Genomic DNA, 14,583 nt, shown 5'->3' with positions numbered 1-14,583 from the left:
ACTGTGCTTGGAAACATACTGGGAGCCAATGTTAATCTTTTAGGACTGGTGTTATATGGTTCCGGCAGCCGCTCCCAGTCACCATTCTACCAGCCACATTCTGGATTAGTTGTAGTTTCCGGGTCACCTTAAAAGGTAGCCCCATGTAGAGCGCATTGGGGCTCTGCACAGACAGGTAAGATCTCAGCCGGAATATCGAATGGAGCTGGTAGACAGCTGCCCTGGACACAGAATTAACCTGGCCCCAGGCCGAGCTCCTAGACCTTTAGGGGCACAGTTACCCCATTCAGGACCGACAACTCAATGCAGAAATTGGTGATCTAGATGGACCAAAGTTCTAACTATGTGTAAGACCAGTTCCTATGTTCCATCTCCCCACCGATACTATATTTAACATTGAGTACCAGCAAGTACTCTTAATTGGTTGGTAACTTTCTGTCCTGGCGGCCTAAAACTGAACAAGCTGGGCTAATCAGCAAGGCAGACGTGATCAAGGCACTTCCCGCTTCAAAGCACCCCCCCCCAAGAGCAAATTTGTCTTTCCAAACAAATCTTTACACAAGTAAATCAGAGACCCACACTGTCATTACTTGTCCTTTGAAGTCAAGGAAAAACTAGCAAGAGTAGCCACTTACAAGGACCTAAGAAAATACAGTTCTGAGTGTATATTAAGCTATGCTACTTGAATAGTTATTAAGTCCCATTTCATGCATTTTTCTATTCAGGCATTCAGAAGGTACACAAAAATGCCATTGAAAAAAAAATGAGGGAAAAGACAACTAAAAATATTCCCTCTTTTGCAAAAGAATCCATTATGCTGTTTCTTTCCCAAACCATTAGAATAAAGAAAGCCTGTGTTGATAGAAGTAACTCTCACACAAATTGAACGATTAAAAATGTCAGTCGCATGTACCAGGTACATCCTGCTCCAATAACACCATTTATTTGCTTTTATGCAAAATTTGTTTCCTTTGTGGGTGGGAACCTGAGACAGGAAAACCACTTATGTCTACCTCACTTACAAAGAAGAGCAGACACTTTGTTCGTATAAGAATGATGAGCTATTTAACTTTTTTTTATTATTTGAAAAGAGAGACTCTGGTTACGTATTTAGCAAAATTACTTTAAAAGAGACCAAGAGGGGTTTCACAAACAGCTCCAAAAATAAAAACTTTTATTATCAAAATCCTACTTTACTCTGTAATAAAATGGTTTTAGAACGTAGCAGATTAAAAAAAAAACAGAAGGAGGATACTCTCTCTCTCTCTCTCTATATATATATTGTATCCTCCTGTTGTTGTGTATATATATATATATATATATATATATATATATGGGACGCGGGTGGCGCTGTGGGTAAAACCTCAGCGCCTAGGACTTGCCGATCGCATGGTCAGCGGTTCGAATCCCCGCGGCGGGGTGCGCTCCCGTCGTTCGGTCCCAGCGCCTGCCAACCTAGCAGTTCGAAAGCACCTCCGGGTGCAAGTAGATAAATAGGGACCGCTTACCAGTGGGAAGGTAAATGGCGTTCCGTGTGCTGCGCTGGCTCACCAGATGCAGCTTGTCACGCTGGCCACGTGACCTGGAAGTGTCTGCGGACAGCGCTGGCTCCCGGCCTATAGAGTGAGATGAGCGCACAACCCTAGAGTCTGGCAAGACTGGCCCGAACGGGCAGGGGTACCTTTACCTTTACCATATATATATATATATATATATATATATATATATATATATATGGTGTGTATATATATATATATATATATATATATATATATATATATATATATTTCATCCCCTTGTTATAGGAATTCTTAGGTGTCACAAATATATAAATCATACGTTTATAAATCTACAAGGCAAATACATACGTAAGTATATAAACCACATGTCTGAAATAGTACAGGAGAGCAATCCTGTAGTCATTTTGACTCTTCCAGTGACCTCAAACATTCTCTGCAGTGAGGAAGGAAATGGGAAAAGCTTCCCCATTGTCTCTTTGCCTGCAAATCCTGTCTTAAGGGTGTATTTGTGCATGAATAGGATGAGCCTGTGACCTGGATTCAGGAACTAAGTATTTAGCATCTCAAAAGGAATGGCCAGGCTGCCCAGGTAAAGCTATCAAGTGACCAGACAGGATTTCTGTGATGTATTTCTGCTGTAGCCCCCTCCTTCTGTGATGTATGCATGATGTTGGGGGGGCGGTCTTGAGCTACAGGGTGGGCAGTTTCAAAAGTCTACATAAGGGCTTGCAAACCATTGTTCTGGGCCCCTCCTGCCTCCCGCATGTGGCAGTGAGCATCCTGTTGCAACAGTTAATAAAGATCAGGCTTACTAGCTGCCTTGCTTCTCAATATTCTCTGGCTGGCCTCTGTTATTTTCTCCTTCCGACAGAGAACCTACTTAAGGACTCTATACGGGCTGTTGGATACCCCATAAGTGAAAGGGAGCAGTTTTTTCTTATAACACCTTATTGGCCCAATTTGCAATGACACTAAACTAGGGATGGGAACCTGTGCCGCCACCTCACTCCTCTTGTTTTTGGTCTCCAACTCCCATCAGTGAGCATGGTCAGCGATCATGGATTATGAAAGTCAAAGCCCAGCAAGATCTGGTGAGGAGCACCATTTCCATGTTTAACTGCCATGGTTTTGATAGTACTGAGATGTAGATTCAAGTGGAGAGGCAGGCCTGGTGCGAGATGTAGATTCACATGCCTGAGATCAGAAGCTTCTACTTTCATTTTAGATTGACCACAGTTTAGCATCATGCCCAGACTCTAAACTGTGGTTCACCTTAACTATGGTTAGTGAAGACAAGCTGCTGTGGCGCAATGGGGCCTGGCTGTTAACCAGAGGGCTGGTGGTTTGAGCCCAACCAGGGACAGCTGTGGGCAGGATTCCTGAATTGTGGGAGGGCTGGAATCGACGACCCCAGGGACCCTTCCAACTCTACAATTCTATGATTCTATTATTCATAAAACACAAACCACAGTTAAGAGGACCTGCAGTTTGTCCGAGTTTAGACAATACAATTAATTAAAAATTAAAAGCTGCCAGCTCCTCCTCATGGTCATGCGAGTGTGCATGCTTCAGGTATGCATCGGTTCATTCTCACTGTGCTAAGCTACATTTCAGAATTATGTTCAAGGCATCACACCTGATTACAGACCCTATGCAATAAGTAAAAGAACAGAGGTTGCTTTCACTGAGTGCTCCCTAAATCGAAACACCTGCAAAACACATTACCTGTTGCAACATCTGGAATTAGGCACGGTTGTGGAAAAACATTGGCAAACATTCATCTGTACTGAAGGATGGCAACAACAAACTTCTACAAAAAAACCAAACTCGTGCAAATCGTATAGTTAAGCCAAGGTTTCCTAGAGTGCACTTTGTGCTGCGACGCAAGTTCACTGGCCATCCCACGGTTTCTCAAGGTGGAAATTGACGAGGTAACTGAAGCTTCCAACATCTCTCCAAGCGGGAAGGCCGGAACTGCAGCACTGCACTGTTCAATGAAGTCACACGTGAAGAAGCAACCAGGAATAGAAACTGCTGTGACTGCTTCCCGTGCAATCAAACATTAAAAGCTTCCCTAAACAGGGCTACCTTCAGATGTCGTCTAAAAGTCTAGTAGTTGTTGTTCTCTTTGACATCTGGTGGGAGGGCGTTCCACAGGGCAGGCGCCACTACCGAGAAGGCCCTCTGCCTCATTCCCTGTAACTTGGCTGCTTTCAGCGAGGGAACTGCCAGAAGGCCCTCGGCGCTGGACCTCAGTGTCCGGGCTGAACGATGGGGGTGGAGACGCTCCTTCAGGTATACAGGACCGGGCTTTAAAGGTCAGCACCAACACTTTGAATTGTGCTGAGAAATGTACTGGGAGCTGCTTTTATTAATGACTGCTTTGAATGTTATGATCCTCACAGTGAGGCGGCCAAAATTTTGCACGGTAGTGACACGCACACTGGCTGTAAACAGCGAGTTAGGAAGTGGAATATCACCACCTGGCCACTTGTCTGTGATGAAATCAAGAGCAAATGGTTACCACACTTTTTAAAAAAAACAAAACCTCACAGCTGCCCCCTAGCTCAGCCATCCTATCAGCTATTTATTTCCCCGGGTCCACCCATAAAAACACACATTTAACACTGTCATTTTCAATGAGGCCTGTTAACAACAAGTGTGCAATACTATACAGAGGATGAAGGCGAGGACAAACAAAGGACTGGGGGTGCTAAAAGATCGCAGAGAGCTTAAATGCATTCTGAGCAGATAACCAGCTGCTACACAGTAACATCATCCACTCCTAACACTTCGCTGATTAAAAGGCAACTGTAACCTATCTTTCAACCAAGTTTCCAATGCAGCTAACAAGGCATATTAGACACAATATAAATTAATACGAAAACATACTGGAAATGCAGAAGTATGGAACAGAGCAGCAGAATCAAGAAAAGGAGCTAATCAAGGCAACCCCCCCCAAAGACCCCCTGAAGCGGACTGCTTTGGTTTCCTGCTGAAAAGCCATGGAGGAAGCAAAATGGAACTTCCTTAGGGAGTTCCACAGCTATGATGCCATCACAGAATTCCACCAAATAGTTTCTCTGCAGATTAACTTTTATTTCTACTGTATTACCTAAAGACCCAGTGCTCCTCCAATTCTGGATATTTCATTTGCAAAACATTTTGCCTTATATCCGGGGGGGATTGTTCATAGGTACCAACATTTTTGGCCATTTCATCTTTAGAGGGGCAGATTTGTGTAATGTGCACTGACATCTAGAAGACAGGAACCCAATACCTGATTGCATGAGCCAATCTCTCAATTTAGCCAGAATAAATTCAGACTGCCTGTTTTCCAGCTCTGTTACCTCCCCACTACATCACAGACAGACAGCTGAAATACTCCCCAACATCTTCCCAGTCTTGAGGCTCCACCCTCCACCCACAAGGAGCTTACAGGTAACCCATTTCAAGAAATTCCAGTTCAGTGATTGCATCCTTTGACTAACACCTAAGCTCAAGCACTCCAGATTAGGAGACAATATGCTTTTGTCCAAAAGTATGTGTTAAAAGGATGGAAACTTCCATATGCTTTTTTGCTCTTCAATCAACTTGATTCCGAGTAGAATGGAGGAGTTAAGAAGAAGCAAAAGAACATTAAGGAGAGTCTGGCTGGATCACAACAAAAAGTCTATCTAATGCAGTACCCTGTGTCCCACAATGGCTAAACAGATACCTTGAGGTAACCCCCCCACCCAATGCAAGAGATAGCCCTCTCCTGCTGTGGTTCTCCAGCAACTGGTTTTCAGAGACAAGCTGCCTCAAGCTGCTCCTGGAGGTGGTACAGCCATCATAGCTAGCAGTCACTGGTCCTCCACATTGTGTGACCTATAAGGGCAAAAAAGGGTTTTGTTCCGTATAATCAGCTTCCTACAATAACAAACAAGGATTATGCATGACCCATATATTTTAACATCACTGCTCTTCATGCAATCACAAATACCTAAATGTTAAAATAATGGCATCTGAGGTCAAATATACTAATTCAATTTACTCCTATAAGTGAAATACCATCTGATACAACTAAAGAAGACTCATTATTACACCCTGAGCAAAAAGTTCAATGCTAGCATTCTGTTCTAAAAGCATGATGGAAAGCCTACTGTAAAAAGAACTCAGTGCACCAGACATGGCTTAGCTAGAATTTTTTTTGCCGGGGTGGTGGTGGAAAGAAATAATATTCTAAAATGGTTAGGAAGAAAGGTTTTGCCAAGCTATATTTATGCCACAAATCTGGATTTAACTAACGTACATAAAGCTACCAAATTTCAACGCAAGGGGTTTTTGGGGGGATGAGTTGGGATAGAGAAGAGATGGTTTTCAAAGGGCTCTGGGCTATAAAAGTTTATACTTAGCTTGAAATGCTTCTACTTTTTAAAGAGTGGCACAATCCACCAGGTATTTCTCCTGAGAAAAGAACCCATCAAAATGAGTGGGAAGCCACAGAAAAATGCTACTATGTTCTTGCACAGCTCCTGATTTTTGTAAGGTGGCCTGTAGGGAAGAATTTGGGACTCCAGGCAGCATACAATCACACAAACACACAAGCATTTGCTTCCCTTCTTTGAAAAGCAAAATTAAAATGTTTATCTTAACCAAACATCAACATCCGTTACAAGGTATTGGTAATAAAAGACTTCAACAAATAACTAATCTGGAATTTAGTTGATTCCTAAACCCACAGTGGTTGTTCCTAAAACAGAGTCCCAGTCATAGGGATAGTCTACACCCTGCTATCCCTGGAGATTTGGGCTGCAGATCTATGCCCACTTACTGGGTGCAAATGAGCCTTACTTCCGAGGAAGAACATATGCTTAGGCTGGGGCTGTTAGAGGCCCCCCCCCCATGTGGTGAGTGCACAGAAGGAGCGCAAAAGGTGCAGCCTATCAGGAGTTATAAGAACAGCTGCTACCCTTGGGGACCTCGATTTGTGCCAGATCGCTGTCACAGCTTTCCCGGCAAGTCTGACTTGCCAGAACAGCTGTAGGAAACCCGAAGACCCTCAGATCATAGCACAACAGAGGCAGAATAAAAACAAACACAAGCAAAGCACTTCGGGTGGTGCACCAAGTATTTCATTTAACACACCAGCAAGATTCCTCCCCCAGCACCCTGTCACTTCCCCCAGCCACTCTTAGCATACAAGTAAAAGAAAAGGGAGGAGAAACCTCCCTGTATTTCATCGCTGATTAACCCGACACAGATAATAGGTCTGCAGCTAGGGTATCACTAGCCGATTCTGCAACTCCCCAAGCCCACCCGCGCACCCTGCAATGCAAAAAAGCTACAGCAACCTTTCCAGGCATCCCTTGCAAAGAGGAAGGGAGCGACACATGGTATCTGCACTGCTGTCCAAGACAAACAGCCTGTCTCGGCAAGTAGAAAGGCTACAGAACGCGGCATAAACAAAGAACAAACTTCTATGGCCAGAAATAATAATAATAATGAAGGCAGTGGCACGAGGTTAATTCCTTGGGTCGGCTAGAAGAAAGAAAGTTTTTTAGTTCTGTTCCCCAACTGAGGACATTAGGGATCTCCTGCTAGCTCCTTTCTTTCCTACAATAAAAAACACCCCCCCTTTCAATAAACTTTCCCTTTAAACCAACCCTTACAGCATCTGCTGACTTTACTCAGCTGGCAGCAGCATGTGAAGCCTCATAGCTTGTTTAGAAGAGCTTTAACAGAGCAAGTTTGTGATCACAGTCATCGCTGCTAGGATGCTCAAAGTGCAAGGTATTTTTTAAAAGGAAAGAATGGAAGACTAGGCTTTTGTCCTACTGTACCCTTTAAATGGCTTCTACCCAAACCGGAGGTGTGAATGACCGTAAAACAACAACTTTGCTACTAGTTTAAGTCAAAGAGTTGCAATAAATAGGAAATGGCAGCAAATCCCAAACCCTCAAAATGAACAGCCCAAGACTTGCCTCGCCTCCGTGCCCATCAAATATCCCAAATATGGAAGGATGGGTCTTGTTCACCAGGTCAGTGATTACTTCAAACCTGTCCTCCATGTGGTCTCTCCGGCCTTGGATGGAGTAAACGGCCACGTTGTGGTTCTTAAACTCCCAGGTCTTGGAGAACTCGGCATCCAGCACATCCAATCCGCCGAGCCGGTCATTCTGCATGATCTCCGCCACTTTGCCCTTCACCATCTTTACGGCGTCCCTGCTGGACTTGACGATGGTTTTCACTTCATCCGTATGGAAGAAGTAGCTCCACAGTGCCAGGCTGATGCATAGCAGGAAGAGGGTCTCTGGTCTCAGCAAGAAGTAACGCATGATCCGACCCAGCAGAGAGAGCAAAGTCATTGTATCCTCTATCATTTATTACGGAGACAGTGGATTCCCCCCCCTCCCTCCTGACCATGCACCGCACACCCGCACAAACCCCGGTGATTGGGATGGGTCTAAAGACAAGGCAGCAAATCAGTGCATGCTCCGGTAATACAAACCCACTGAGGGCAGGGTTATCATCGGCTACTAAAGCTGCCGCCTCCTCCTCTCCCTGTACCACTGCTTCAAGCAGCTCAAGTCACAGATGGCTGGGAGTAGCTCTGGTGTCAAGTAGTACGAAATCAGCACACCACTTCTGTGCAACCAAGGGCAGGCTGATCTGCCTCCTCTTCTGGCTCCTGCTGTTTCCAACCAGCACGGTGCTCTGGAGAAGGTGAACTGCAATAAAACAAGCATCCGCACATGAGCAAAAAGGGGGAAGGGGATGGAGAAACGAGCACTTAAAAAAAAAAAAAAGCAGCAGGAGAGAGAGAGAGCTGTCAGCCTCTGTGTGCTATTGCAAAGAACTCTTCCAGCCAGGATGGAGGCGAGGAGGAAACAGCCTATGTTCGGGGGAGGACACAAAAGGACCCCTTCTGCCTTCTCCCGCCTGCTCCTCCTCTTGCTGCTGTTTCCCGGGCGCTCGCTCCCAGCTGCCCAGAGATGCCTCCGAAGTAGGACAGTAAATCAATTCATGCTTTTGCCGTCTGCAAACTCCAGGCAGAGCACACTTTTATCCAGCGGCAGCCCGGAACAGTTGCTAGCAGAGGCTCCGGGGGAGCAGAGAGAGAGAAAGAGAGATTGGAAGGTACCGAAGGAAAAACAACAACAAAAAAACGCCACAAGGAGAATGCGCACGGAAAAACCAGGAACAATGAAAAGAAACAAATAACAAAGGGCCACATGGGCTTTAGGAGGGGAGGACTGCATTGGAAAGCAAGACAGGATTACAGGAGGGCAGCAGAATAGAGGAGCAGTAGTAGAAATCAAAAGGGAATGAATTGTTATATTATTATTATTATCACCTTCATCAGGAGAGCGGGGTCCTATTAAAAGGAAGCAGGGGTGGTGTTTTGTTGTGTTTCTTGTAAAATAAACAAAACAAGGCAGAATGTCACAATCAGGAGAGCCCTTATGGTGAGCCCCAAGAACTGCAGGGTCCTAAAAACAAGGAGCAGGGCTTTAAAACAAGGCCCGCTTGGTCACCCCGGTAAGATAATGCAGCTCCCCAGGAAATCCCCGGCACGGGCGCTTGCACCAAGGCTCCCTCACCCAGCTGCCATGCAGCCTTTTCCTTTGCAAAACCCAAGAGGCATCGACCACCCGCATCATGCGCTCTCTTTGCAACCCGTCTGATGATGGTGAACTTCTGGGGGTGGTGTCTGTTTTTGTGGAGGGGTTATTTCTGCTTCTGGCACGGGCTCCAGTTTGCAGGCCACGAGGGCGAAGGGGTGCATGCCTGGGGAAGCGCGGACTCCCAAGTAGGAGCGGGAGGGAGGGAGGGACGCGCTTCCTTTCCCCCAGCCCTTACACCCACCGACTGTACCATCCCGGAGCTGCTGCAGAGATTTGCATGCTCAGGCGGCCGACCTCGCCGAGGGAGAAAGGCGGCAGCAGCAGCAGCCCGCCTCTCGCCTCTCCGCCCGCTTTGCTGCAAGAAGAGGGGAGCGAGGCGCCGGCTGCAATCCCCGGGCCGGCCGGCCAGCCAACCAAGCGGCCGGGTCGCCCCTCGCCTCCCTCGGGCCTCCGCTGCGCTCCCGGATCCCACTCGCCCCTCGCCTCGCTGCCCCGCCGCCCCTTCCCCGGCCGCCGTCACCTGCAGGGCCGCCCGCGAGACACCTGGCTCAGCCTCGCCGCCTCCGCCGCCGGTCCCTCCCACTGGGCTGGGCTAGTGGCCGCAGCTGCCTACGAATCCCAGGAGCCTTCGCGCAGGAGCGCTCTCGTACGATTGGCGGGAGGCCGCGCCGCGGGATTCTGGGGGTTGTAGTCCTCGAGAGCGGGCTCTCTTGCGCCCTCTACCAATGAAGTCATCATTATTATTTATTTATACACCGCTTGCCTACAAAAAAAAGCAGCAGCAGCAGCAACAACAACAACAACAACTAGTACTACTACCAGTAGTGGTTTACAGGAAGATAAAATAATAAAACGGAGGGGCGGGGGGAAATACAAACCTACTTTAAGACCTATATTAGTCTTCCTAGCTAGGACTGATGAGAACTGTAGTCCCACCACAGTCCTGTGGTTCTCAACCTGTGGTTCTCCAGATGTTGTTGGACTACAACTCCCATCACCCCTGAGCTCCAGCCTTCCTAGCTAGGGGTGATGGGAGTTGTAGTCCAACATCAATTGGGGACCCACAGGTTGAGAAAGGCTAGCAGCACCATGTTGGCTACTCACTGCTTTATACGGTTATAGATTTAAGGGGGGGGGGGGATTCCCCGAACCCAAGAAATTAATGCGAGGATTTTGATCAATTGGGATGTGGATTAAAGTTCAGAACTGTGCCAAATAGGGAATTCCTGGGTTGACTAAGGCAAACCAGCCTGGCTGGCTGGGGGAAGAGCAAACCCATGAACATGACCACAGGTGTTGATGGGCCATGGGGGAGTGAGACGTTACCAAGGTGGTGGGGTGTATGTTTGAGGGCACGGGAAAAGGGTTTCTGGGAAGAAGAAGCAGGAGGAAGGGGGGAGATCCGTCTTGGGCAGGGAGGTGGAAGGTTGCCTGCACTGCTGTGGGGCGTGCAGTAAGAACTGGGCTCCCCCCACGCAGACTGAAGGTGTAAGTAGGCAAATAAACCATATTTCTTAAAGCCACAACAGTCTTCCGTTCTCCAAAGGAACCAGGCAAGGAGAGGGGCAGGCACCCGATTTTTGTAACAATACTATAAAGAAGAGAGCCACTGTTGTGGTCAGAGCGCTGGACTTTGGAACTCCCTCCCTGGAGAAGTTAGACTTTCTCCCTCCTTGTTGTCTTTCTGCCGGCAGATGAAGACTTTCTTGTTTCAACAGGCTTTGGGGAATTGACTGCTTTTAATGAAAGGACTGGTGTCATATTGTTTTTAATTGTAATTATGGATATGTTTTAACCAGATGTTATATATGTAAATATTAGGTAAAGGACCCCTGGATGGTTAAGTCCAGTCGAATTTGGACTATGGGGTGCAGCACTCATCTCACTTTCAGGCTAAGGGAGCCGCCGTTTGTCCGCAGACAGCTTTTCTGGGTCATGCGGCCAGCATGACTAAAACGTTTCTAACCAAAACATAACGGGACACCGGGACGGAAGCCAGAGCGCATAGAAATGCCGTTTTCCTTCCTGCCACAACAGTACCTATTTATCTACTCATGCTGGTATGCTTTCGAACTGCTGGGTTGGCAGGAGCTTGGACAAAGCAACGGGAGCTCACCCAGACATGCGGATTCAAACTGTCGATCATACGATCAACAAGCTCAAGAGGCTCGGTGGTTTAGACCACAGCACCCCCCTTGTCCCGTTATATGTGTATATAGTTTTAATTCTGGTAATGTTTAATTGTTTTTAAATGAGGGTTTTTTTCTTTGTTTTTAGCAATTCTTGTTTTTATCTATAAGCTGCCATGTGTCCCATAAGGGAAGAAGGCACAGTATATATAAATGCAAAAATAATAATAATGGAGTTTGCAGGTGCATCCGAGGCAATCAGCCAGGCTGCTGCCCACCCTCTCTCACTGGCAATCCACATGGTCTAAATATAGGCTTCACTCAGTCTCGCCTGTTCAGCCAATTTAATGGTCTTGATCCTATTTAACTTTGACCGGATCATGCCCTGTGTATACGGCAAGTAATATGAAGGAACTTCAAATTCATGTTTACCCGACAGGAGAGTGTGGTAACTTCTCACGGTTTCCAGAACACTGCTTTTAGAAAACAAACAAACACATCCAACTCTTTAGAGGGAAATGTCACGGATGATGACAGATTCGAGCAAACAACAGATATATAAAGATAACAACACTATTTTAAGGATACTTGGAAGTTCACTGGTTCAGATAATTATCTTCTGCTCAGTACTTCTCCCATCATAATGTATCTCTTTTATTTGAGCAGGTCAGTCGGAGCAACACCATTAAGTAGAGAAACCGACTCTGTTAACTGCACAGACGTTTTGTTTATGAGCAGGTCAGCCTCAGAAAGGGAATTTACTGTTTTATTTTTAAAACAGAGCGTGCTCTTTGATCGTGTCAAAGAAATAATTATGCCATGGTACTTTTTCTAATATCCTTTTTTTAAAAAATCATTTATATATGAGCAGGGCCAGTCTTACCATTCTACTTTGGCTGCTTACACATTATACCTTTAAAACACATGCTGCATACAGCATACTATTAGAATGGGAGACGAAAGATGAAGAGGTAAAATCAGTTATGATTAAATGGGCACAAGATGTAAGTCACAACATTATGATGGAAGATTGGGAAAAACTATGGAAAACTGACTTAAAATTTACAGATTGTTCCCTATTGAAGGATAATTACATAAAGATGATGTACAGATGGTACACAACACCAGTGCAGTTAGGGAAAATGTACAAAACTAGTTCAAATATATGTTGGAAGTGTAAGGAAAAGGAGGGGACATTTTATCATTTGTGGTGGGACTGTAAAGTAATTAAAAAATTTTGGGAAATGATATACAACAAATTGAAGAAAATGTTCCATTTAACATTTGTTTAAAAACCTGAAACATTTTTTTTTTATTAGGGATTGTAGGGAAAGATCTGCCAAAAAAAGCTGAAAAACAACTTCATGTATGCGACAACGGCCGCGAGAATTCTGGTAGCACAAGGATGGAAGACTGAAGAAACCCCAACTAAAGAATCATGGCAAGAAAGATTGATGGACTATGCAGAACTGGCAAAAGTGACATACAAGCTATGGGACAAGGATAACTGTGACTTTAAAGATGAATGGGAACCCTTTACAAAGTATTTGAAGACACAACAAAGCAAATTGGACTCCTTGGCTGGTTTTGAATAAACATTCACAAACTTTTTATTGACAATAATCGGCTAAATAGTTTGAGGATGTATACAACTGTGTAACATGTAACATGCAGAAAACAGCATTTTTAGAGAAACTGAGGGAAGTTGGGGGTGGGGTGGGTGGGTTTTGTGGGGGGAGGGGGAGGGAGGAAAAATGGGGCAAAAATAAGGATGATATGTTTCTGGATAATATGTTTTGTTTTAATTTTGAATAAAAGTTTTTTTTTTAAAAACAAAACACATAATTTCCCTCAAATAATTACAGTATCCTGTTAAAAACTAAGAGGTAGGCTGGATCTTCCTCACCCTTCGTGTAGAGTGTTGGACTAGCACCAGCAAGATTCAAATTCATATCCACCCGAGATGTTAAGCTCATTGGGTGACCTTACTCCTCCTCTGCCTGACAGGGTTGTTGTGAGAATTAAATGGTATAACCATGTATACCAAGTTCCTTGGAGAAACATGTAATAAATATATAAATGAACCACAATAAAATGTAAATTAAAGGATGAACATGGAATAGATCAATATGAACAATAAGGAATAATCATCTTTCCAGGGAACATCTGATTAAAAACTGGGATTGTATTGTGTTAAAAGAAAGGAGAAAAGTTCAATTCTGGGAACAAAACAGCTCATTGTCTCTCCTTTGCTTTGTGGCGGATATTCTGTAGAGTAAATCTTATTTTAATTGTTTATTGCATTATTGCCCTATTTACTCATTATGAGTTAAGACTCACGCAAAGATGCCTGCATCTGCTCTGGCAAGATTTGCTCCAAAATGATTGTGTTTGGGGCTTTTTAAATAACTGCTGCATTTGCGGCTTCTCCTGGCAATATATAATTGAGTTAAATTCTATGTTTAATGAAAGCTTTAATAAAATACCTTCCAAAATGTGGAGCGTAATGTTCACGATGGCCAAGGAATTCAGTGCTCGCATTATCTGCCTTGCAATGAAATATAAATGCATATGGTACCCTGAGGATGTCTCCCTCTTGTAGGAAAGTTTTGTTCATATTTTTCTCGATTCTAATTCATGCGGCACATCAGCCTGCAAAACACAGAGACAGCAGCATCCTCACTTCAAACCTCTCTGCCCAAAACATGGGAAGTGTGCCGCATGGGCGTAGCCAGAATTTTTTTGGGGGCTGCCCCCCTCTGCACCACCAGCTACGCCCATGAGAGCCAAAGTAAAGTCACTTCCAGATTACCATGCATTCATCTTGTTTTGCTTGCAGGGAGACTAGACCACAGCAGTTTGTTTGAGCATTCATTCAAATTTGTATGTGGGGGGAAATACATGACATTGCATGTGTCCTTCCATACTTCCCAGTGCATTTTTGCGCATGGGTGTAAATAAATAGAAATACTTAACTGACAAATTGCATTGCACATATCTCAGTTCTGCCCCACCCCAACATAAAGTCTGCCCCCCTAAAATAAATCTTAGCTACGCCCATGTTTTCACGGCACTTTCCATATTGCAAGGTCTGATTTTGCGGCAGGTTTGCGGTATAAGAGCTCTCCACTCGACTTCAGTTGTGCCCCCTGAATTTGCCAGCAAGTATTTGGATACCATCACCTCCTGGCAAATTGAAGGGGAAGAAATGGAGGCAGTGAGAGATTTTACTTTTTTGGGCTCCATGATCACTGCAGATGGTGAAAGACGCCTGCTTCTTCGGAGAAAAGCAATGACAAATCTAGACAGCATCTTAAAAAGCAG

The 14,583-nt window shown here is 45.0% G+C and overlaps 1 protein-coding gene across 2 annotated transcripts in view; it reads right to left on the bottom strand.

The window, feature by feature from the left end:
* PPM1L (protein phosphatase, Mg2+/Mn2+ dependent 1L) overlaps nt 1–9,719 on the bottom strand; it is a 172,872-nt gene extending 163,153 nt beyond the window's left edge. The window contains exons 1-2 of one of the 2 annotated variants that reach the window (XM_083613523.1): nt 9,651–9,719; nt 7,483–8,233 (exon numbers count right to left, since the gene is read on the bottom strand). In XM_083613523.1, the coding sequence (XP_083469649.1) occupies nt 7,483–7,885 (403 nt within the window). In that variant the 5' untranslated portion in view covers nt 7,886–8,233; nt 9,651–9,719. The remainder of the gene's footprint in view (nt 1–7,482; nt 8,234–9,650) is intronic. The other variant, XM_083613524.1, reaches the window with a different exon arrangement.
* Between the last annotated feature and the right edge of the window lie 4,864 nt (nt 9,720–14,583).

This window comes from Podarcis filfolensis, assembly GCF_964270895.1.
Source record: "Podarcis filfolensis genome assembly, chromosome: 5".
Lineage (NCBI taxonomy): Eukaryota > Metazoa > Chordata > Lepidosauria > Squamata > Lacertidae > Podarcis > Podarcis filfolensis.
Note: the sequence above shows the minus strand (reverse complement) of the source record. Positions and strands in the feature narration are given on the sequence as shown.